The 20,783-nt window shown below is 55.3% G+C and overlaps 8 protein-coding genes across 8 annotated transcripts; 5 read left to right on the plus strand and 3 right to left on the minus strand.

The window, feature by feature from the left end:
- The first annotated feature begins 263 nt into the window (after nucleotides 1-263).
- On the plus strand, nucleotides 264-3,127 carry B0H18DRAFT_1000865 (DHS-like NAD/FAD-binding domain-containing protein). The gene is made up of 3 exons (XM_048028253.1): nucleotides 264-488; nucleotides 548-675; nucleotides 1,324-3,127. Exons 1-3 carry the CDS (start codon nucleotides 347-349, stop codon nucleotides 2,875-2,877), a joined length of 1,824 nt encoding a protein of 607 aa, XP_047894749.1. The 5' UTR covers nucleotides 264-346; the 3' UTR covers nucleotides 2,878-3,127.
- Nucleotides 3,128-3,134: 7 nt separating this feature from the next.
- Nucleotides 3,135-5,052, plus strand: B0H18DRAFT_255074 (Poly(A)+ RNA export protein). The gene is made up of 9 exons (XM_048037306.1): nucleotides 3,135-3,435; nucleotides 3,503-3,595; nucleotides 3,657-3,830; nucleotides 3,883-4,035; nucleotides 4,091-4,191; nucleotides 4,252-4,275; nucleotides 4,334-4,455; nucleotides 4,514-4,567; nucleotides 4,619-5,052. Exons 1-9 carry the CDS (start codon nucleotides 3,277-3,279, stop codon nucleotides 4,801-4,803), a joined length of 1,065 nt encoding a protein of 354 aa, XP_047894750.1. The 5' UTR covers nucleotides 3,135-3,276; the 3' UTR covers nucleotides 4,804-5,052.
- A 138-nt stretch (nucleotides 5,053-5,190) lies between these two features.
- B0H18DRAFT_874806 (uncharacterized protein) lies at nucleotides 5,191-6,269 on the minus strand (the record flags this gene model as incomplete). Its single annotated transcript, XM_048040376.1, has 2 exons — nucleotides 5,191-5,668; nucleotides 5,719-6,269. 2 exons carry the CDS (start codon nucleotides 6,267-6,269, stop codon nucleotides 5,191-5,193), a joined length of 1,029 nt encoding a protein of 342 aa, XP_047894751.1.
- Nucleotides 6,270-8,130: 1,861 nt separating this feature from the next.
- B0H18DRAFT_1000890 (uncharacterized protein) lies at nucleotides 8,131-12,529 on the plus strand. Its single transcript, XM_048028254.1, has 19 exons — nucleotides 8,131-8,399; nucleotides 8,458-8,485; nucleotides 8,535-8,663; nucleotides 8,714-8,809; nucleotides 8,859-8,996; nucleotides 9,049-9,294; nucleotides 9,355-9,542; nucleotides 9,599-9,680; nucleotides 9,732-10,238; nucleotides 10,294-10,392; nucleotides 10,440-10,682; nucleotides 10,737-11,291; nucleotides 11,341-11,371; nucleotides 11,424-11,549; nucleotides 11,604-11,646; nucleotides 11,702-11,925; nucleotides 11,974-12,115; nucleotides 12,173-12,235; nucleotides 12,294-12,529. The coding sequence occupies exons 1-19, from the start codon at nucleotides 8,262-8,264 to the stop codon at nucleotides 12,393-12,395; spliced, it is 3,180 nt and encodes a 1,059-aa protein (XP_047894752.1). The 5' UTR covers nucleotides 8,131-8,261; the 3' UTR covers nucleotides 12,396-12,529.
- A 116-nt stretch (nucleotides 12,530-12,645) lies between these two features.
- B0H18DRAFT_1000896 (uncharacterized protein) lies at nucleotides 12,646-15,000 on the plus strand. Its single transcript, XM_048028255.1, has 12 exons — nucleotides 12,646-12,941; nucleotides 12,993-13,049; nucleotides 13,118-13,146; nucleotides 13,206-13,223; nucleotides 13,288-13,293; nucleotides 13,346-13,395; nucleotides 13,446-13,727; nucleotides 13,779-13,857; nucleotides 13,911-13,993; nucleotides 14,046-14,163; nucleotides 14,214-14,543; nucleotides 14,602-15,000. Coding segments are annotated over exons 1-12 (1,323 nt in total). The 5' UTR covers nucleotides 12,646-12,940; the 3' UTR covers nucleotides 14,872-15,000.
- Nucleotides 15,001-15,087: 87 nt separating this feature from the next.
- Nucleotides 15,088-17,268, plus strand: B0H18DRAFT_1000903 (Alg9-like mannosyltransferase family-domain-containing protein). Its single transcript, XM_048028256.1, has 8 exons — nucleotides 15,088-15,345; nucleotides 15,421-15,559; nucleotides 15,612-15,785; nucleotides 15,834-16,058; nucleotides 16,115-16,221; nucleotides 16,278-16,504; nucleotides 16,571-16,743; nucleotides 16,798-17,268. The coding sequence occupies exons 1-8, from the start codon at nucleotides 15,223-15,225 to the stop codon at nucleotides 17,205-17,207; spliced, it is 1,578 nt and encodes a 525-aa protein (XP_047894754.1). The 5' UTR covers nucleotides 15,088-15,222; the 3' UTR covers nucleotides 17,208-17,268.
- B0H18DRAFT_906939 (ubiquinone biosynthesis protein COQ4 mitochondrial) lies at nucleotides 17,248-18,523 on the minus strand. The gene is made up of 3 exons (XM_048041509.1): nucleotides 18,152-18,523; nucleotides 17,872-18,098; nucleotides 17,248-17,820 (listed from the first exon to the last, which is right to left on the minus strand). Exons 1-3 carry the CDS (start codon nucleotides 18,375-18,377, stop codon nucleotides 17,383-17,385), a joined length of 891 nt encoding a protein of 296 aa, XP_047894755.1. The 5' UTR covers nucleotides 18,378-18,523; the 3' UTR covers nucleotides 17,248-17,382.
- Nucleotides 18,524-18,721: 198 nt separating this feature from the next.
- Nucleotides 18,722-20,624, minus strand: B0H18DRAFT_255259 (uncharacterized protein). The gene is made up of 5 exons (XM_048037307.1): nucleotides 20,530-20,624; nucleotides 19,951-20,455; nucleotides 19,637-19,898; nucleotides 19,472-19,572; nucleotides 18,722-19,422 (listed from the first exon to the last, which is right to left on the minus strand). Exons 2-5 carry the CDS (start codon nucleotides 20,276-20,278, stop codon nucleotides 18,803-18,805), a joined length of 1,311 nt encoding a protein of 436 aa, XP_047894756.1. The 5' UTR covers nucleotides 20,279-20,455; nucleotides 20,530-20,624; the 3' UTR covers nucleotides 18,722-18,802.
- Nucleotides 20,625-20,783: the final 159 nt, after the last annotated feature.

The raw sequence follows: 20,783 nt of genomic DNA on the forward strand, positions 1-20,783 counted from the left end.
CGTGGCGAGGCAGGTGCGGTGCACTCAATGCCGCTGACGTCGGTGATTGTGGTCCAGCATTTCGATTCTAGCATAGATACTTCGGTCGTTCGAAGGAGAGAAACGAGCAAAGCAGCCGGCTGAAAGGACGTCGCCACAGTGCAGGCGATATGGATGACAATGTTGGTGCCGAGGAGGAGGCTGCATAGTTGAAGTTGGTGGCGCACATCTCAGCCACCGATCTCATCTCATTTGGCCCGCGCCACCGGAGCGCACGAAGGCAACACCCACCTTGCACCGCGCCGCCACGAGCCCCTGTTCTCCCCACACGTCCTCGCTCCTGGCACGCGCGCACCCCCACACCCCGATGACGGTCTTCCTCCCGCTGGAGGCGTCGTCGCCCGTTCCGCAGGCCCCCGCCTTCCTCGTGCCCACGCCCCAGCCAGCCGCACACCTCGGGAAGGTCATCAAGGCGATCATGAAGGCCCGGCGCATCGCCGTCGTCTGCGGTGCGTAAAGCGGGCGCGAGTGCTCGCACGGTCGTTGCTGATGCGTGCCTCGCGTGTAGGGGCCGGCATCTCCGTGCAAGCTGGCATACCTGACTTTCGGTCGTCTGACGGCCTCTTTCAAACGCTGAAGAAAGACAACCCGACGCTGAGCTCGGGAAGAGACTTGTTTGATGCGTCCGTGTTCAACGTGAGTCTCACTGATGTTCAGCGCCCTTCGGAGAATGCTCTCGGGGCTTGTGTACCGCTCGGGTGTTCGATCTTTGGCTCGCTGGGCCGGTTGTCTTGCCAGCGCAAGGCGGTAGCCTAGGTTCAGTCGCATCTGTGGCGTGAATGTCCTGTGGGCTGCCGAATGAAGGATCAACTGCAACATGCCAACCGAACGCAGGGGAAAGCAGAGGACCGAACTTCGTTTTGGCCGACCACCCCACCACGGGGAGGCTGCAGCGAGCCAAGTCGTGGAATTGGGGCAGGGCACTGGTCATTGCAATGATGGGTCCTACTCGGAAGTGAGCTCCTGTGCCTCTACGGACGTGTTCAGAGGCGGGCATCTGGTTGTGTTGCAACCCTTTCTGCGCCGAGTCTGCCAGTGATCTGTTTGAATGTGTATTCTGTTTCGAGCCAGTGTGCAATTCGGTCGCGAAACACGATCTGCTCATTGGCGCAGATATCACTGCGCCGGTACGATTATTTTCCGCCGCTCATTCTCTGTGTGCTTCTGGCTTGCACCAGGGTCATCCGACTGCACGAGGTCAGCCGTGTACGTAAGGTCTGATTCCGTTCCCTTCTCACAAGTGGTTATTTCTGTCAACCGATATGTGCTGACGATTCCCAACAGGCCGAGGGCACGACGTCCATGTTCTGCCAGATGATCGCGCAGCTGGCAGAGCTCTCCGAGGTCGCGCTCCCGACCGCGTTCCACCACCTACTCCGTGCTCTCGACGAGCGTCGCCGGCTCCTGCGCGTGTACACGCAGAACATCGACGCGCTCGAGCAGAAGTGCGGGCTCACCTTTGGCGTCCCAGAGTCCGACGCGAAGCGGAACAAGCCGCGGCTATGCAAACCCAAGACAGACGCGGCGAGCGAGGCAGGCCCCTCGAGCGTCGTGGAGCGGGCGCAGAACCGGCTGCCGACGCCGCCAATGGAGACACCGCGGTGCATCCCGCTGCACGGGACGCTGCAGCAGATGCACTGCCAGATCTGCACACACTCATTCCCGCTGCGGGAGCACCTGCCGGCACTGACGGAGGGTAGGCCACCGTACTGCCCGGAATGCGCGGCGCTGGAGGAGACGCGGCAGTTGGTCGGGAAGCGGTCGCGTGGAGTGGGAAAGCTGCGGCCGAGCGTCGTGCTCTACAACGAGATGCACAAGGACGGCGAGGAGGTGGGCGACGTCGTGCGACGCGACCTGATTGGGAGCTCGAAGGGGAAGGGTAGGGCGGGCGCAGACCTGCTGCTCGTCGTTGGGACGAGTTTGAGAGTGCCGGGGACGAAGCGGATCGTGAGGGAGTTTTCGAAGGCCGTGCACGCGCGCGACACGCCGGCGAACGAATCTACGTCGACCGTGGGCCTCGCTACGCCAACGCCATCGCCCCGTCGGTCGCCGGCTGATGAGGAGGAGCAGCCGATACGCGCAGTATACCTGAATCTCGACTTTCCGGTGCCGACACGTGAGTGGGAGGGTGTGTTTGACGTGTGGATCCGCGGCGATGCGCAAGAACTCGCTCGGCTCGTGCTGGAGGAGATGGACCGAGAGGTGCGCGCGAAAGAGGAGGCAGCCGAGCGGAAGCGGAGGAGGGAGGAGACGGCCCTCGCAGCGAAGCTCGAGGTGCATATGAACGTCAGTCCAGATTCACGAACGGGTGGTGGAAGCGGGAAGAAGCGCAAGGCGCCGTCATCGGCGGGGGAGGGGTCTGCGAAGAAACAGAAAGTGACGCCGCCTACTCCGGTGTCGATGAAGAAGCCTGCTGGCAAGGCGAAGAAACCGAAGAGTGTTGGTGGGGGCGTCTTACCCGTCCCCATGGAAGAGAAGCGGCAGTCGTCTAAGCCTACGAGCGGGTTGAAAATACGGATTCCGCCCCGACCCATCGTGCTCATCACTACCCCCGTCCCGAAGCCCAAGAAGCCTGCACTGGCTACTCCTACACCCTCCCCGCCTTCGTCGCCTCTGACTCCTATCCCTTCGTCCGTACACCGTCATAGGAGTACGTTATCCCCCCTTTCGCCCATCCTCAGCCCGACTCCCAAGCCGCGATTAACGCATGCATACGATGACTACTGGGACGAGCGAGGTGATTTGACCGAGTTATCGGACAACGATTCGAGTGGCGATGAGTGTGCGGAGTCGTACCTTCCTAGTTTTCATCGCAGTCGGCGCGGACCTGGAGGATAGTCTACAGGACCGAACACTGACCGCCAGCCTCAGTCGGACTGTCTTTAACTTAATAATAAGTCCTATTATAGTCTGTAGATCATTCTTACTCTACTATCCTCGCAATGTGCATAAAGCCTGCTTTAGCTGGCTTCCTCTCCTGAACTGAAGACCTCATGAATGACATGGCGACATCGAAGTGTGCGGTACTTCGACTCTCAGGATCTCATTATTGCATATCGAGCAGCCACCGAGGGCGCTTGGCCGAAGCAGCAATGATCGCACTTGCCGAAACAGGAAGCGCATCGGGGTCGGTGGCACAAGATTCGAACGTCTTATGAACAAGGCGCACACTGCTTGGTCCTCATCCACCTTCTCCTCTACTCCCTCTCCCGTCTCTCGCAGCGAGAACCGCAACTTATGTCTTTCTTTGGCGCGCCTAGCTCGTCGACCGCCGCCGCCGCCGCGACGGGTGGCGAGAAGGACATCGAAGTCGCCGACCCGCCCACGGACTCAATCTCTTGCCTTTCTTTCTCCAGCCAGGCTGATTACCTCGCGGTTGGAAGCTGGAACAATGAGGTTAGTTGTCTCGCCACTGGCATTGATGTCTGCGCGTGCTGAACGCGTACCGCGCTCGTGATGCTAGGTTCGGATATACGAAGTCGGTCCGAGTGGACAAACGCAGGGTAAAGCTATGTACACGCATCAAGGGCCCGTGCTGAGTGTCTGCTGGAACAAGGTGCGCTGTTGCTGTTGTGGCACCCTTTGTGCACCATCGTGACGTGAGCTCGGCATCCTAGGATGGCACCAAAATTCTCTCGGGGGGCGCAGACAATGCAGGGCGCATGTTCGACGTTACGACGGGCCAGTCATCCCAAGTGGCGCAACACGACGCGCCCGTCAAGTGTGTACGCTGGATCGAGTCGCCACAAGGTGGCGTCCTCGTCACTGGCAGTTGGGATAAGACGGTGAAGGTGAGTACTGAGTCCCGTTTAAGTTCCTGCGTCTCATGCCGAGCATATGCAGTACTGGGACCTTCGGACCCAGAACCCTGTCACCACAGTGCAGCTAGCTGAGAGATGCTACACGCTTGATGTCTCTTACCCCCTCATGGTCGTCGGCACGGCGGAGCGCCACATCCAAATCTTCAACCTCACGAACCCGACAACACCGTTTAAGGTTCGGTTGTGTGTGTAACTGTTCCGCTCGGGTAGCGCTGACGCTCTGGTCATAGACTATGCTCTCGCCACTGAAGTGGCAAACCAGGGTGGTATCATGCTTCCCGGCGGCCAACGGATTTGCTGTTGGTAGTGTAGAGGGCCGTGTGGCGATCCAGTGCGTATACCTTTCCATGCAGCTTATACACCTCTAAGCTCACCCATTCCGCGCGGGTAGATATGTCGAAGACAAAGACGCCTCGTATGTCGGCTATCAAACCTCGGTCGCGTTCCCTTGCTTACTCTGGCGTCCTTATCAGGAACAACTTCTCGTTCAAATGTCATCGCAAGGACGCAAACCCAGCAAACAAGGACCAGTCGCTTGTCTATGCTGTGAACGACATCACCTTCCATCCTGTCCACGGAACGTTCTCTACATGCGGTGCGTCCCGAGCATTTTCAATATCCCTTCGGAGCTGGCATACTCATCACCCTTGCAGGATCTGACGGCACAATCAACTTCTGGGACAAGGATGCGCGAACTCGTCTCAAGAGTAGGCTTTAACGTTTATTCTCTGAATACGATCTAATATGACCCCCCTTAGCCTTCGACCCTGCTCCGGGCCCGGTGCCTGCGACTGGCTTTAACCGGACGGGCTCTATATTCGCCTATGCGGTTTCGTACGACTGGTCGAAGGGACACTCCGGTATGACGCAGGGACATCCGAACAAGATCATGCTGCACGCATGTAAAGACGACGAGGTGAAGAGAAAGCCCACGAAGCGGTAGAACGATAGGGGAGTCGGTGATGGGCGGAGGAAGGCAATCAGTGATACGCACATTAGCGTCATCCATCGTGTTCTCGTATGTAGTATTTGACGTCTGCAATTGCATCTTTCTTGCTTCTCCGGATGTACTGTCTGTTGTCTTTATACGACGTATCGTAGGCCGGAGCAGTGATATAACAGCGTAAATTAAACGTGCATGCGGAGTAAAGTAAAAGGGGCGTCATTTGGTCATGGTGCGGTCTCGGCACAGCACTGTCATTAACTTGTCTTCTTGACCATTACATCGAATCTAAATCCCTATCCCTCCCGCCGACCAGTAGTAGGCACGTCAACTAAGTAGCAATAGATACAGCAAACACACAACAAGCACACAACTCTCGCTCTCAGCTCACTGCTGCTTGCCCAGGGCCTGCTTCTCCTGCTTGGCCAAGTGCGCCTGCACCTCCTTCATCGGGTCGAGCTCGCTCACGGGCTGCCTGTACGAGTCGCCCATGCGGTCCGCCCACGTGAAGTACTGACCGTAGTTGACGGTGAAGTAGAGGTGGTGGAGCGTATGGTGGGCTGGCCCGTTGATGATGGTCTCGAGCGGGTGCCCGGTGATCATGTCGGAGTCGTGGATGAGGATGGACCACATGTTGACGAAGACGAAGAGGCTGAGGTAGAGGAGGCGGTGGAGCGGGAAGAGGTAGATGAAGGCGTGGTACGGGATGGACTGGAGGTAGCCGTCGAGCGGGTGGAATGCGTGCGAGGCGAAGGGCGTCGGCACGATCCACTTGTGGTGCGGCTTGTGCAGCCATTTGTACCACAGGCGGTGGTGCTCCCACCGGTGGATCCAGTAGATGCCGAAGTCAGTGAAGACGAGGAACCTGCGAGACCGTCAGCGCCGCGCAAGAATAGGGGTTATGCAAGGACGTACCACAGGGTGGAGAACGCGAGGTAGCCCCAGCCGTATTCATCCACGTTGTCATACAACTTCGAGTGGCCCCTGACCTCCGCTATGAACCACGGAAGAGTGAGGAGCGTCATGCCAGGGAACGCCTTCAGGCTGTGCTGAATCTCGAGCTTGACCTGGTTCTTCAGGAAGCGCGGGTGCTTCATCATCTCATGATTGAAGATGTACCTGTACGACAGCCACGCGAAACTGAAGTAGAGGAAGTGGATTCCGAGCAGGGTGAGCACGAAGAGGGAGGTGAACTGGCGGAGGATGTAGTCGCGTGGCCATGCAGACGCGAGAGAAGGCGCGATCGGTGCGAGCTCGTGAGCGGAGGGTAGTGGTGGATGGGGAATGTAGGATAGAAGCTGGGACCACTTGCCCGGTTGCGAGGTAATGACAGGCAGTGATGAGCCGTTCAGCGATGCCTGGAGGAACGCCGCACTGGGTGATGAGGCAAAGGCGGATGCAGGTAGCACGGCTGCCCAGAACTTGTCGAGGGCATAGTCGTCACAGATGCTGAGCACGAGATCCATGGCTGCGCGTCGCTTTTGGGTGGTATATGGCGGGGAGGCGACAGGGACGACGAGGACGGCGACGTAGAAACGGCGGCGACCCGTCCAAGTCTTTTATGCGGCGATTGGCAGGAAATGTCAGACCACTTTCTCCTCCACTCACGCACGTGAGAGGCGCTTACTCAGGCGCCGGCCGATGTCGGTGCATCCGCAGGCGTCAAAGCCACCGTCTCCAGCTCGCCTCGCCCAGCCTCCTCTTTACCTAGGCTCCCGGCAGGCCATTTCATGGGGAGTTTCCGCAGTCGTCGTACGACGCAGTGTCCTGTAGCTACGAAGAGGTCAGGCATAGCAGACTACCTATGAGGCGTCGGTGCGCACAAACCTTCTGCACTTCCCCTACTCGCCCTTCCGAAACGTGCTCACTGTTTGTCGGCTTCGTCAGCGTGCGCCACTGGTCACTCGTCTGGCATTTCTTGTTGAATGCAACCGTGGTCAGTCGGTAGCCAATGAGCAGTCGACGCCGTGCGGACCTTTTCCCAAAGAATGTCCAACCAACGTCTGCATTCGCATCCAGATATAAACCATTCACAGGCTCCATTGTGGACATGCTATCATATGCATCGCATCGTGGAATGGTGGCAAGACTGTATCTGAAATGGCTGGGCCCGGTGCACACGCTGGTCTCCTTTACAACCTTTTCGTGCCACTCTCCAACGACCATGTACGTGCTCGTACCGGCTGCCGAGGGGTCAGCGTGAACACCTCATCTCACTCACCTTTGCCGATGTCAAGAAATATGATAGTCGAGGACATGCCTTAAGAGCGGCGCTCCGCGGCCGCATATGCATGGGAATTGACCGGGACCTACCAAGGACGGCGCGCGTAACAAAGGCCCCCAGCGCTGCCCACGGAAGTACAAGTCCGGTGCCACCGGAACAGCGTTGGAACAGAGTAATGATGCTTTTTCGTGTTCTGTAGCCCGGTAAACGCGACGAGTCGAAGCAGCTTCAGGCAGATGAACCACTGCAGGCGCCACAAGCGATTGTTTCTACTCACTTAGAGAAGCTTGAGCGATTGGGTGCCGCGCGTATCACCAGAGCGTCGTAATTAATACAATGCTTTCTGCCAGTTGAGGGGTACGTTGTGCTGCTTCCTCTGTTGACTGCGACGGTCGACAACGCTAAGCATGAGTGGTTCCAGGTTCATGGTGGTGACCAGCGATCCTGCATAGGATAGGCGCCTTGGCGTTGTTTCGCGACCGACGTCGTCGTCGTGAGACTCCAGCGAGACTCCAGAAGACCGTCTGTACAGAGACCGCAGCGTGGAACGTCATGAGGCTCGTACATTGGTGGTACATCGCCAACAATAATTCCAGGTGTGTCGAGTCAATGACAGGAAACCAAGGTTGCATGCAGCGAATGTAAGTTGCAGTCCGCTCGAAAACAGTAGCAGCCTGATTTCACACCCCACTCGCAGGTGCATTGTTACGATTGTACGTATTGGGAGTATCTGTCTGGTACTATTCTCGGCCCAAAATTGACCTCAACTTGATGTGCGACCTGACCTCACCGGTAATGGGGTTCCAGCTAGTAGATGCCCAGTGACATACCGATGACGAGACAACAGCAGAGGGAAGTGCACAGCAGGATTTCCCGAAGGTCACTGATATATAGCGGTACATACGCGCTCGCGACGCGGTGCGGGGTCAGAGCTACCGCAAAGCAGCCCAAGTTTAGCAAAGTCCGTCGCTGGTCCGTCGACTCTATTCAATAGAGCGACCATGTCTCAGCGGAGTAACAATACAACTTAGGGTACAGTTACGTACCGTTTTCGGAGAATGAAAACAGAATGGGCTACGTCACTATTTGCCTACGAGCGGAGTCAAGCTTCTACGGTGGCGTCACGGTTGGCTTAACCGCAGCGACGACCGTGCTTGCCAGGTGCTCCGCCAACCTCGACTTCGTGTTCCACAGCAGCGTCGCCGACACCCAAGGGGTGTGAACGACATCCTCTATGACGGTCTCACTTGCTCGTGGCGGGATGGCACTGTCCGTTCTGCTTGCGCTGGTCTCACTAACCTCACCTGCATACGCAGCTCAGAACCGATCGACATTGCGTGGTAGCTTCTCTCCATATCAATACGACTTGTCGGTGCGTGATTAAATATCGTGGAATTAACATCAGTCCTGACATTCAGGATATACACCAGCCATTGGCTGTGGCTAATACGAGGCCAGGTATGTACTACTCGCTGTGTCTCGGGACGTTCTACTGAGCTCCTAGCAGAGAAGTGCCCACCGTGCTTCAATTGTCAATTGGACGCATTCGATTGTGGACAGTTCGGAGAGTGTTCAACATATGATGGACAGTGCAAATGTCCGCCAGGATGGGCAGGGATTGACTGCTTGACACCACGTACGTCCCGTCGTTCCATGGAACATTACCGGAGTTCACCGTTCAGGCAGAATGCGACTCTCTGGCGGACGGAGAATGGAGAAGACAACGAGAACCGGGTCAAAAATGCGACTGCAAGGATGGTTGGGGTGGTGCGAACTGTAACGGTACGTTTGAAATCCTCCTTGGGTTCCGCCTCGCGCTCATAGCTCCTAGTGTGCAAGACGGATAGCGCGTGTGTCGGGTTTCCTCTCGCTGGGAAGCCAGTGGAGGACGGAGAGGAGGTCAACAATATGACATGCTACAAGGGCGGTGTAACTGTCTTCGAGAACCACCAAATATGCGCAGTGACGAGTGCGTGTCTCGCGTCGGGGACTCCTCCGTATCGCTTATGCGCCTCCAACAGACCGCAAGATCATCGATATGCTTCCGGATCGTCCTCCCGAGGTGACGTTCAGTTGCGACAAGCCGGCAGCTACTTGTCAGTTCCAGTTCTGGACTGCGCAGGAGGAATCGTTCTACTGCGCACTGGACACGTGCTCGTTTGGGATGGAGGCGGACTATGACAGCAACACCACTCGCTACGCGTGTGAAAACATGAAGTGCAAGTGTGTCCCTGGTCGATTCATATGCGGTGAGAACGGCAGTGTCGGTGAGTGCTATGTCATCTCTTCTTCCGGAATGTACGCCCACTGAGCTCGTGTCATTGAAGACATCTCGGACTTCTTGAAGGACGAAATCAGGGGCCCTGTTTCTTTCAGCTGCAAGACGGGCCAAGACTGCAAATTCGAGGAGCCTGCCATGAACGAACTGATTGATACTATGTTCGGTGATCGTTACATCACATTGCAGTGTGACGGCGGAGAGTGCTTGCACTATTCCCAGGTGCCCGGCTACGTGGTAAGGGAGCATCATTGGTCGATAGACATTCGCCGATTCTAATGATTCACTTGAAGCCCCCGCTCAAACCGGATAGCAGTCGCTTCATCGCGTTGAGCGCAGCAGGAGCAGGCTTGTTTGTTATCATTGCAACAGCAAGTGAGTAGCCTCTATGAAAATCCAAGTATGTTAGCTCACACCATTTTACAGTCTTCTGGTACGCAGGGAGGACACGTTCAGGTGACTTTGGTCGCATTCGGTTGCCCGAGAGCGAGACCGCGAGGCTCATGTCCGAGCATGTCGCCACGTCCTTGCACTTCTCTGACATCTCCTACTCGCTCGGAAACCGCACAATTCTCGACTCCGTCTCTGGCTCGGTCAAGCCTGGTCAGCTCATGGCAATCATGGGCGCCTCGGGCGCGGGCAAGTCGACGTTCCTCGACATCCTTGCACGGAAGAACAAGCGTGGCGTCGTGAATGGGCGAACGCTCGTCAATGGACGGGAAGTTGCAGACGAGGATTTCAAGAAGATGATGGGCTTCGTGGACCAGGAGGACACGCTGATGAGCACGCTGACTGTGTATGAGACCGTGCTGTACTCTGCGCTGCTGAGGCTGCCGCGCGAGATGAGTCTAGAGGCGAAGAAGTTCAGGACGCTGGAAACGATGCATGAATTGGGAATCCTCGGCATAAAGGATGCACGCATTGGCGACTCTGGTGAGCTGGGTCCTGACCAGTGGCGCGGACACGAGGCTAAATTGGCGCATAATAGGCCGCAGATCCATCTCCGGAGGTGAGAAGCGCCGCGTTTCAATAGCTTGCGAACTCGTCACCAGCCCTTCGATTCTATTCCTGGACGAGCCGACGAGCGGTAGGTCATTTACACTTCGGAGGCGGGTTATACTCATGTATTTCCAGGTCTGGATGCCTTCAATGCACTGAGCGTCATCTCCAGCTTGGTCACACTCGCGAAGGACTACAACCGCACCGTGCTGTTCACGATCCATCAACCGCGCAGTAACATCGTCTCCCTCTTCGATCAGTTGCTTGTTCTCGCGCAAGGCAAGCTGATCTACTCTGGCGATGCGGACAAATGCGGGGAGTACCTGGCTGCAATTGGACACCCATGCCCACCGGGTTTCAACATTGCTGACTTCTTGAGTACGTCCATTCTCAGTGCTCCTCCGTCGGGCAGTTTTTAACGATCGAATGTAGTCGATTTGACAATGCATGCGGGTATTGAGCCTCGCTCCTTGGAAAGTCCGCCGACAGAGCTGTCCACTTCGGACGCAACCAACGTCAATGACGAAGAGCGGGCGTTCAACGGTGGCTCCTCCTCGGGACATTCCAAGACATCAAGTTCAACGGAAGAGACAGAGCTGCAGCCCCGCGCGAGCTCCGTCGCAGGTTCAGCCTCCGGCTACGTGCGAAAGAAGACGTCGCAGCTACTGCAAGCGATCACGCCCAACTCGTTGCCCGGCGAGGGACCGTTGGCCCCTCGTTTGCAGGCGTTGGTGGATGCGTTTGCAAATAGCGACATCGCGGCATCGCTGAAGGAAGAGATTGCTGAGGTATCGACGAACACGAATGCGCCTCAGAGTGGCTCGAGCCAACTGCCTGATGCGGCGTTCGAGACGATGATTACCAGGGGACGTAAGCGGGCAAGTTGGGGCACGCAGTTCCGCATCCTGAGCGGGAGGGCATTCAAGAACTTGTACCGAGACCCTGCTCTCCTTGCTGCCCACTACATTGCCGCTGTTCTGGTCGCACGTAAGTGTGACTTTTGACGAGTCGACGATAATCACTGATGTTTTTGTAGTCATGGGTGGATTCTTCTTCCACAATCTCTCGTAAGCGATGTTTTCTGTTCGCATGGCTGGACGGTTACTGACTCTAACTCAGGAACGACATCGCAGGCTTCCAAAACCGACTTGGATTTTTCTTCTTCACTCTCGCGCTCTTCGGCTTCTCTTGCTTGTCGAGCTTGAGTCTGTTCGCGAATGAGAGGATTCTATTCATGCGGGAACGGTACGTCGTATGAATGCTTTTGGGCAACAGATTGCTAATACACACATTACTCAGTGCGAATGGTTACTATTCGCCGCTGACCTACTTCGCATCCAAGGCAAGTCGTTAGTTGGCGTTGATGCCGGACCCCAGCTCACCAGGTCTCTTGATAGGTTCTGTTCGACATCCTACCATTGCGTATTGTCCCGCCGCTCGTGTACGGTGGCATTGTCTACGGTCTCATCGGTCTTGTGCCTGAAGTCGCAATATTCTGGAAGTTCATCCTAGTGCTCGTGCTCTTCAACTTGACTACAGCTAGCGTGATCCTCCTGTTGTCGATCGCGTTCGCAAGCACCAGCGTGGCGAGCCTTGTTGGGACCTTGATCATGCTCTTCAAGTATGTTCAGTATCTGAACGCTCGCCCATGTGCTGACAATATTGCCAGCCTGTTGTTTGCTGGATTGCTTATCAACCGACAGACCCTTGGAAAGAAGTGGGAATGGCTCAATGTCATGTCGTTCTTCCATGCAGCTTACGAAGCTTTGGCCGTGAACGAGCTAAGGTACTTGCAACTAAGAGAGACCAAGGTATGCAACGTGACATCGATCATGTATACGATCATTAATCGACGTGCATCTACACAGTATGGTGTGGACATCGATGTGCCAGCTGCGGCAATTCTCTCGACCTTCGGACTGCAATCACAGGTCAGTCCTCGTAGCCAGGCTTCCTCCTCTCAAGGCGTGCTAATACGGATTGTTTCAGTCCTTCTGGTGGCCGGATATTGCCCTTCTCGGCATTTTCTTTGGCTCGTTCACCATCATCAGCTACCTAATCCTTCACTTCTACGTCAAGGAGAAGCGGTAGCAAAACAACGTTCGCGTCATGTTGTGTGGCATAGCGGATGCGATTGTCGAGACTCGAATACGAGCTGTCCTATGCATAGTGACTGTAATGGCTGTATCATTGTAATATTATTGGCATCTCGCATCTCCCTCTCAGCCCGTCTGTCTCGCCGCCTCCGGTACAGTAAACATGAGATTGACGACCCGATTCACATAATTGGACTTGACTGGATATAGCAGAGAGCATTCTCGGGGCACGTGCCCGGACGCGAAGCGTGTAAGTCAAGTACGCGACATCCTCCAGGCCCTACGCCGCTTGGCTGGGGCGACCACAAATTTCGGCTTGCTACCTGGCTCACCTCTTGCCTTCTCTCTGCTGTTCACTTTCATCTGCTCACCGCTACTTTTTCTACTTTATAACTCTTGACGCGCAATTGGACTTGAAGTCGCCACCGTTTGGTGATCCAGCATTTGCGATCACACGAAGTCGACGGCAAGACGCCACCGAGGCCGTGTCGTTCAGCAGGCACACTATACCCTCCTCCGTCGTCCTGAGACAGTTCAGCTAGTGAGTATCTGCTCTGCCTAGTCCAATTATGAAGTGCAGAGATCCTCTTAGTGCCTGTGGAGACGGGATTATACGATCTACTTGGAGTACATCCAGGGGCCTCCGATGGTGAGCACACAATGTGGCCTCGGCGCCGCTGATGATTTAGATGATTTATGGGCCGTTTGAATGCGCAGATGAGATCAAGAAAGCATACCGCAAGAAGGTAAGCTATGTCCATACTAATGTCAAGCCCATGCTAATCGACATTGGCCCGTCTGTTAGGCCAGGGAACACCATCCGGTACGTCATGCATGTCGAGTATGTCTGGGCTGGTGGCTGAATGTGAATGTTTCCTCGAACGCAGGACAAAGTACGTTCGCTGCTCTCTCCGGCATCCTTAGAGACCGACGTCTATTCAATAGAATCCAGATGACCCGACAGCTGGGGAGAAGTTCCAGGAGATGGCCGCGGCGTACGTTGCTGGCTATATTCTGACACTACTCTTTAACACGGGTTTTTCAGATATGAGATCTTGAGTGTACAAGAGACTCGGGAGGTCTATGACGAATACGGCATGGACGGCCTATCCAAAGGAGGTGGAAGAGGGCCCGGCATGTCCCCAGATGATGTCTTCGCGGAGATGTTCGGTGGCATGTTCGGTTTCGACTTCGGCCCAGGCATGCGGAGACGAACACGAGGGCGGGATACGACGGTGCCGTACGAAGTCACGTTGGAGGACCTGTATAATGGGAAGAGCGTGAAAATGAACATGGAGAAGGAGGCAATCTGCGGAACATGCAAGGGGTGCGTTTCTCTGCCCACCGCTCCATGACATCCGTACGACCCATCGAACAGGACAGGAGCTAAGGGGTCTGCAAAGCCGAAACCGTGTGTGAAGTGCGAGGGTAAGGGTTGGACAATGATCCATACTCAAGTAAGTGAGCTGATTGCCACTCCGCCTTGTTCTTCACTCATGTCACGCTACAGCTTGCTGCTGGTCGTATTGGGACAACCCGAGCGCCATGTTCAGAATGTAGTGGCCATGGAGAAAAGCTTAGAGAGAAGGATCAGTACGACCACCAACTTCTGTGCATCACGGTGATGTCTAACGCATACTGGCAGATGTAAGAAGTGCAAAGGCAAGAAGACGGTCAAGGAGAAGAACCGGCGAGAAATCTTCATCGAACCTGGAATGCCTGATCGGCATCGAATAGTGTTAGCTGGAGCTGGCGATGAAGAGGTATGTGGCTTCCACCTTCATCCGAGGCCTTGTTGACGTTTCCTATGTAGCCAGATGTCCCGCCGGGAGATGTCATCTTTCTGCTCAAAACGAAGAAGCACGAATCCATCGAGCGATCGGGAAATGACTTGCTCACGACCGTGCACATCACCCTCTCAGAGGCGCTATTGGGCTTCTCGCGTATCCTCATCACACATCTGGACGGCCGCGGAATTCAAGTCACAAGTCCGCGGGGAAAGATCATAAAACCTGGGGACAGCATTATTCTGCGCGACGAGGGCATGCCCGTGCACAAGAGCCCAGACCACAAGGGCAATCTGTACATCATGCTTGAGATCGACATGCCGGACGAGGAATGGCTTTCAACAGTTGACCGGACGGTGAGCCCTATCCCATCAGTGAGACCTTGCCGTTGATGCTCATCTACCTACTCTATAGGCACTTGAGGGCCTCTTACCACCCAAAAAGCCCGAGATGGAACCGCGTCCGGAAGTCGTGGAACAAGTGCCATTCGAGGAGAGTGACATCGTAGAAGTGCGTGCCCAGCATTTCTCTGGGTCCGCCTTCTTTGACCGCTCTGGATTTGCCCGGCAGTTTGGCGAAGACGAAGATGGGTGGGAGGACGAAGATGAGGATGAAGACGAGGACGAGGACGATGAGGGTGATTGGGGCCCGCATGGACATGAGCCGGAGTGCCAGCCACAATGAGGCAGGCCTGTGCTTGAGGACGAGGTCGGCATTGATGTATCATGTGTTTCTGTTGCGATATCTTAGAGCTGCCTACTGTTGGGCATGATTACTCTCCGCTCTGCAATTATACTGTGGAATGCTTTCGGATCGATTGAGTGAGTCAGAAGCATTAACGGCCGTTATAATCCAGTATGGGGTTCTAATGACCAGGTAACAACATTCTATAGGGATTCATAGAGCCATTCAGTCTCCGATCAGTAGGATCGCTTGCGCGTACATACTATGATACTTACTACAAACTGTGACGAGACTCGGCCTTCACTATATCTTCGAGTCCTACATGCAACTGCGACAGCAGGCAGCAACACTATGAGCTTCATACTGGACTTGTACCTTGTCGGTGTAGCGTGGCTGCACGCACTGCTCGCGCCCTATACCAAGGTCGAAGAGAGCTTCAGCCTCCATGCGACGCACGATGTGCTCATGTACGGCGTGCAGCCACATGCCCTTCAAATGTACGCGATTCTTCTCCATGAGCAATAGCGGGTAACAGCTTGATGTTTGAAGTATGACCACCGTGTCTTCCCTGGGGCAGTGCCACGGACGTTCATAGGAAATGCTCTCCTGGCGTGGATGACTAGCGCAGTAGCGTACCTGGCTAGCCCTCAGGGAATGTTTACACAGAAGGCCGATGTGCAAGTACTAGGTTCGTGCAACTCTGCAGCGTTTGGAATTCGTACAGATATAACACCTACCAGTCCGTTTGGTTCTCGCGACCGTGAATGCCATCGCACTTTGCCTCCTGCGGCGCGCCGTGTCGCGTCGGTTCGGCCGTCTTGTGAGCTGGGCATTCGTGGCGCTCACCATCAGTCAGTTCCATCTGCCATTCTGGATGGGCAGGACGCTGCCGAATATGTTCGCCCTCTTCCCCGGTGCGCAAGTTCGCTCATGAGTCTGCACTGAGCTGAAGGCAGATTCAGTGAATATCGCTCTGTACCAATTGGTGAACCGTTCGCCCAACTCGAGTCGCCTTTCGTCATCTGCGTTTCATCGCATGATAGCACTCCTGACATGCACAGCTGCTATCTTCCGCTCTGAGGTTGCCCTACTCCTCGCTCCGCTTGCTCTGCAAGGTCTGCTAACAGGCTCTACCACGTTCTCTTCGCTACTTCGAGTTGGAGTGATTAGTGGCACTTGTTCCGCGGGTGCGTGCTTGGGAGACGGATGCCCAGCTCTAGTACGAACTAACGACGGTCCGCAGCCCTGACAACCCTAGTTGACTCCTACTTCTGGCAACAATGGCCTTTGTGGCCAGAGTTGCACGGTGTCTTCTTCAACGTCATCGAAGGGAAGAGTGCAGAATGGGGTGTACGCGTGAACTGTGTTTATGCAGTGGCACCTCTGATTTTTGTCCTGCTTATCAGGTCTCCCCATGGCACACATACTTCACGTCGTCTTTGTCCAAGCTCCTCATGTGGAGCTTCCCACTGTCCGTGCTCGGCTTTCACGCCGATTCACGCGTCCGCGCACTCCTCTTGCCTTATCTTGGCTTCATAGCTCTCCTCAGCTGCTTAGGACACAAAGAGTGGCGGTTCATCATCTATGTCGTTCCAGTATTCAATATCGCAGCCGCAAGAGGCGTCACATGGATGTGAGTATTCGTCGATCTCGCACGAACGAATGGTTCAATTACTGATACTCTCGATCGCGCTCGTAGCGTGAGGAAACCGAAGAGCAAATTCCTCGTTCGCCTGTCTATCCTCGTTACTCTCGGTCTGATTGCATGTAATTTCGTCGTGACAAGCCTCTCCACTCTGGCGTCGATGAACAACTACCCAGGGGGCGAAGCATTGTCGACTTTTAACGCTCACTATGCCAACGAGACTCATGGTGTGTCGCCTTACTATGTATCTCCACGTTTCATGCTGCTTACGAATATCCCAGTACACGTCCACATATCCAACCTAGCTGCACAGACCGGGGCCTCCCTCTTCCTCCATGCCTACGCACCGCCCTTCCTCACAAGCATAAACCTCGCACCTCCGACTCAACACTGGGTGTACGACAAGACGGAGAACCTCACGCCGCAGATGCTCAGTGGGTCGAAGGAGGTCACGCATGTCATCGCCGAGAGCGACGGCACTGGCTCGCCTTTACCCACAGGATTCTCTTCGAGCTATTGGACACCCGTTGCAAGTATCCCGGGCTTTGACGGGTGGAAGATCAACCCTCGGCTGCGAGAGTTAGTGAAAGGTAGAGGCAAGGGGTTGATGGAGAACCTGGATGTGTTCGTCCACCCGTTGGAGATGATCCTGAGCGAGAAACTGGTTATCCTAGAACGGAAGGGTCATTGAGGCTTACTATGCATGTATTCCCACGGAATGGAACATATGTAGCCGTTCACGGACTGCGATCTCTTGAGGCCATTATCGGTAAGCTGAAAACCACAGGGCATCGGAATGCAAGGTGAGGGTCAGAAATCGGAGAGCAGTGTATGTACATGCACAGGAAAGCCATATATCAATGCCGTCATGGCTGCCCAGTCAGTTGCGCTTCAGCAGCCTTCCCCCTCTTCTCCGCTGCAGCCTTCGCCTCGCTGAGAGGTCTGCTCCAGCGCGCTTCCGGGGGGTCCCAGATACCCAGTTCCCTCTTCATCTCATCCACGTTCTGGCTCCACCGCTCTTCCCAGTACACACTAATCAAGCTCTTCGCGCTGCCCCCACACTTGACTGCCCAAGGAACGAACTCGCTGAAGAGCCGTTGGCGCTTGGCTGAGGTGAGGCGGAGGTGGCCAAAGGCTGCGGCGAAGCCGGCCATGGGGAGGCCGAGGTTGGCGAACTCGAAGAACTTGAGCGCGAGCTCGGACTCGACGTTGACGGGCAGGTTGCAGATGCAGTGGTAGAAGTCGTGGCATTCGCGGTAGCGCAGCAAGACGTACGCCAGCTCGGGGTCGTCGACGTAGTGCACCTGTAGTAATTGTGAGCACGCATGTCTCCAAAGAAGTGAGCAGATACGTACCGGCTCACGCGTATCGGGGGTCACACCGCACCGCTCGAGCCAAGTTACGTACGCACGACCAAACGACCCCTCTGGGAGCAACGCCAGCTTGTTCATGTCGACGGTCGCCGAGTTTACGCGGGGCCGCTCTTTTAGAATCCTCCTGCCCTCTGGGCTCTCCAGCATGGCATCCCGAAGACGAGGCAGCACAGGTCCGGAGGTCACGTCTCCCAACGCAGCCACCATGTCTGTGCGGGGGTTATGAAACTCATTGTCAATTGCAACGGCATGATTGACGCACCACCTCTCCTAGGGTTCGCTAGCGACATGAGCGCGGAACCAACAGCCAGGAAGCCAGCCTCGAAAGTGTTCAGCGGGATATGTCCCTCGTATGCCGGTTGCGTACTCTTCGGACGCGTCTGTTCATGTAAGACCCTCAGCTTTGGGCTGGCTAGGACTGGTGATACTCTAGGAAGCCATGTTATCGAACGCCGTGCGGTACGCGGCAAAGAGTTCGCGAGAGACATGGTTGTGTGCAGCGTCGCGCTCGACTTGAGGCACGGTGACGGTCGGATTGTGAGACACACGGTCACCTGCACCGCGGCCCTACGCCACAGGCGCGTCTGGATGAACTGCGCCTGAGCTCGGAGTCGAAGGACTTGCAAAGGACTCGTCTTTTTTTTTTTTCGCTGTAGGTCTGATGGATTGTACTGACTACCATTCTCCTCACATTGGTCGGTATCAGCGTTAACGAGGATAAGCGCAGGTCCTCGATTCCTCCACGGAGCATCGCTACTACCCACTACTAGCATCGAGACTAAACTGGCACCTCGTCGTATGAACTGCATTGGTCAGATTAGAGTGACTGGCCAGACACGAGCGTCCCCTCCCCGTCAAGAATGTCGTACTCGTACGAGAGGTTGCCTACCGCTAAGTGATTACTAACCTCAAGCTAATATGCAGGTGGTGGACCGACATCTTGCATTCCTTCCGCCCTCAACTGTGCCATTTCCACTCGTAGCGATGCCATTTCCCTCCTCAGATCAGCGTTGTCTGAGTTCGACCGCTGGAATGACGCAGGTGCAGGAACCGTGCTGGCCGGCGTAGACGCACTGCCCAACAGCGTCGAACCGTTTTCTGGTGTCAGCACTGACCGTTCGGCGGGTACGATTGTGACCTGCTGTCTGAAGTCATGAGCCTCGCGCGTCAGGTTGTCTCCATGTAAAGTGGAGGTCGCTTCGATGCGCTTTTCGTCAAACACGCGGGCGTCGCTTGTGCCGGAAGAGGGAGGGGTCTCGGAGATAGCGGCCATAGTGAGCACCGTCATATCGTCTACTGGCATGGAGTCTTGAATGAACCGACTCGCACAGTGCTGTTCACGGAAAAAGACAGCCGCACCTGGGTAATTCAACGGACGAGAGGGAACGAATGGATCGATTGCCGTGTGATCCATGTCGTCTGTTGCGTAGTGCACCGTTTGCCGCCTCCGCCAATAGATCACGAAGCAGAGGCAAAGCGCAACGAAGGCAACACTACCGAGTACACCGCCAACAATCGCACCAGTGGGAGAACCTTATTCAGAGGTGAGAAACGTTGGCAAGAGAGGGCAGTGGCAACCTACCATGGTGAGTTGAATTACTGGGTGGTTCGCTGCTGGAAGTCGTTGAGGTCTGCGATGTGGATGTAGCACTGCTGGACGAACTTGGCTCGCCATCATCAAAACTTCGTGGAAATTGGGGCCACCTCATCAAGCCAATGATCATGTAATTATGTATGCTGGACTCACGTGTATACAGCCCGGTCGAACAGTAGCACTGACGGCTGAGAACCTTGCACTGCTGTCATCACCAAGGTATGTTCCGTATTGCTGAGGTTCGTCATACTGAAGACGGTCCTGTTGTACTTGTATTGCTCTTGACTCGGATCTGGGGCATGCTGGTACGTTTCCGCTAAGTGCCCGTCCAAGTGGACGCTGATGTTGGTCAAGATTGGAGTCTCGACGGCCGGCTGGGAATTGACAACGATACAATAGAGCCAAACCGCGGTTCCTAGACACAGTGTCAGTCTACCCCTCCTGAAGTTGCGATGCAAACCAATCACCGTTGAACCGCAGGGTCAGGTAGTCGGGAATAGAAGCGTTCGGAAAGTTGGAAGTCGTGTCGTGCCATGTGCCCGCATATGTGTCGTTCGCATTCGGACGTAGGGCACACGACGAGCAATTCTGGCCAGTATTCCAGGCACCAGTGTAAGCGACTTGCACACCGGTCACGAAGTCTCCATAGAAATCATCGATCGTCCTGTTGGTCTGTCCAGCAGAGACGAAACCAGAGAGGAGCAGACCGATGAATAAGGTCCCTTGCGCTCGTAAGTGGTTACGGGGAAGAATTGAGAACATTTTCGTGCATGCGTAGGGGGCACGGATGGTCATGGAGGATATAATGACGAAGGTGACGCTCGGACGTCTACATACAAGTTGACATAGTCAGTGTGCACTGCATATCATCATCACAGTCATGGTGACTTATCGTATTGGCAGGTTGCCACTTCCTGGGAAGAGTGTGGTTGCTGCGATGTGTGTTATGTCAACTGCTTCTTGACAGTTCCACTGATTGCGGACCGACTCGGTGCAACAGATTCGGCTCAACCTCGGCTACAGGGATGTTAACGAATACGACGTACAGCGGCAGAGTATGGGACAGCAATAGTTATACTGAATGTGGTCCAAACGGAGAGATTCAGAAACAGCACATCCTGTTGCACTGCTGCACATCTCTCCAGCATTTCCCTGAAACAACATGAGAGTACAACATGGCATTGATGCTCCCCAGCGCCGACCGGCCTGAGACACCACACCGTATCAGGGTCCGGTGTGGGTGGGTTACTGCAGGCTCGGTAGTGCAGTGAAGCTGGTCGTAGTCATAGTTATGTCAAGT

Source organism: Fomitopsis serialis, assembly GCF_022376445.1.
Source record: "Fomitopsis serialis strain Sig1Antser10 chromosome Unknown B0H18scaffold_24, whole genome shotgun sequence".
NCBI lineage: Eukaryota > Fungi > Basidiomycota > Agaricomycetes > Polyporales > Fomitopsidaceae > Fomitopsis > Fomitopsis serialis.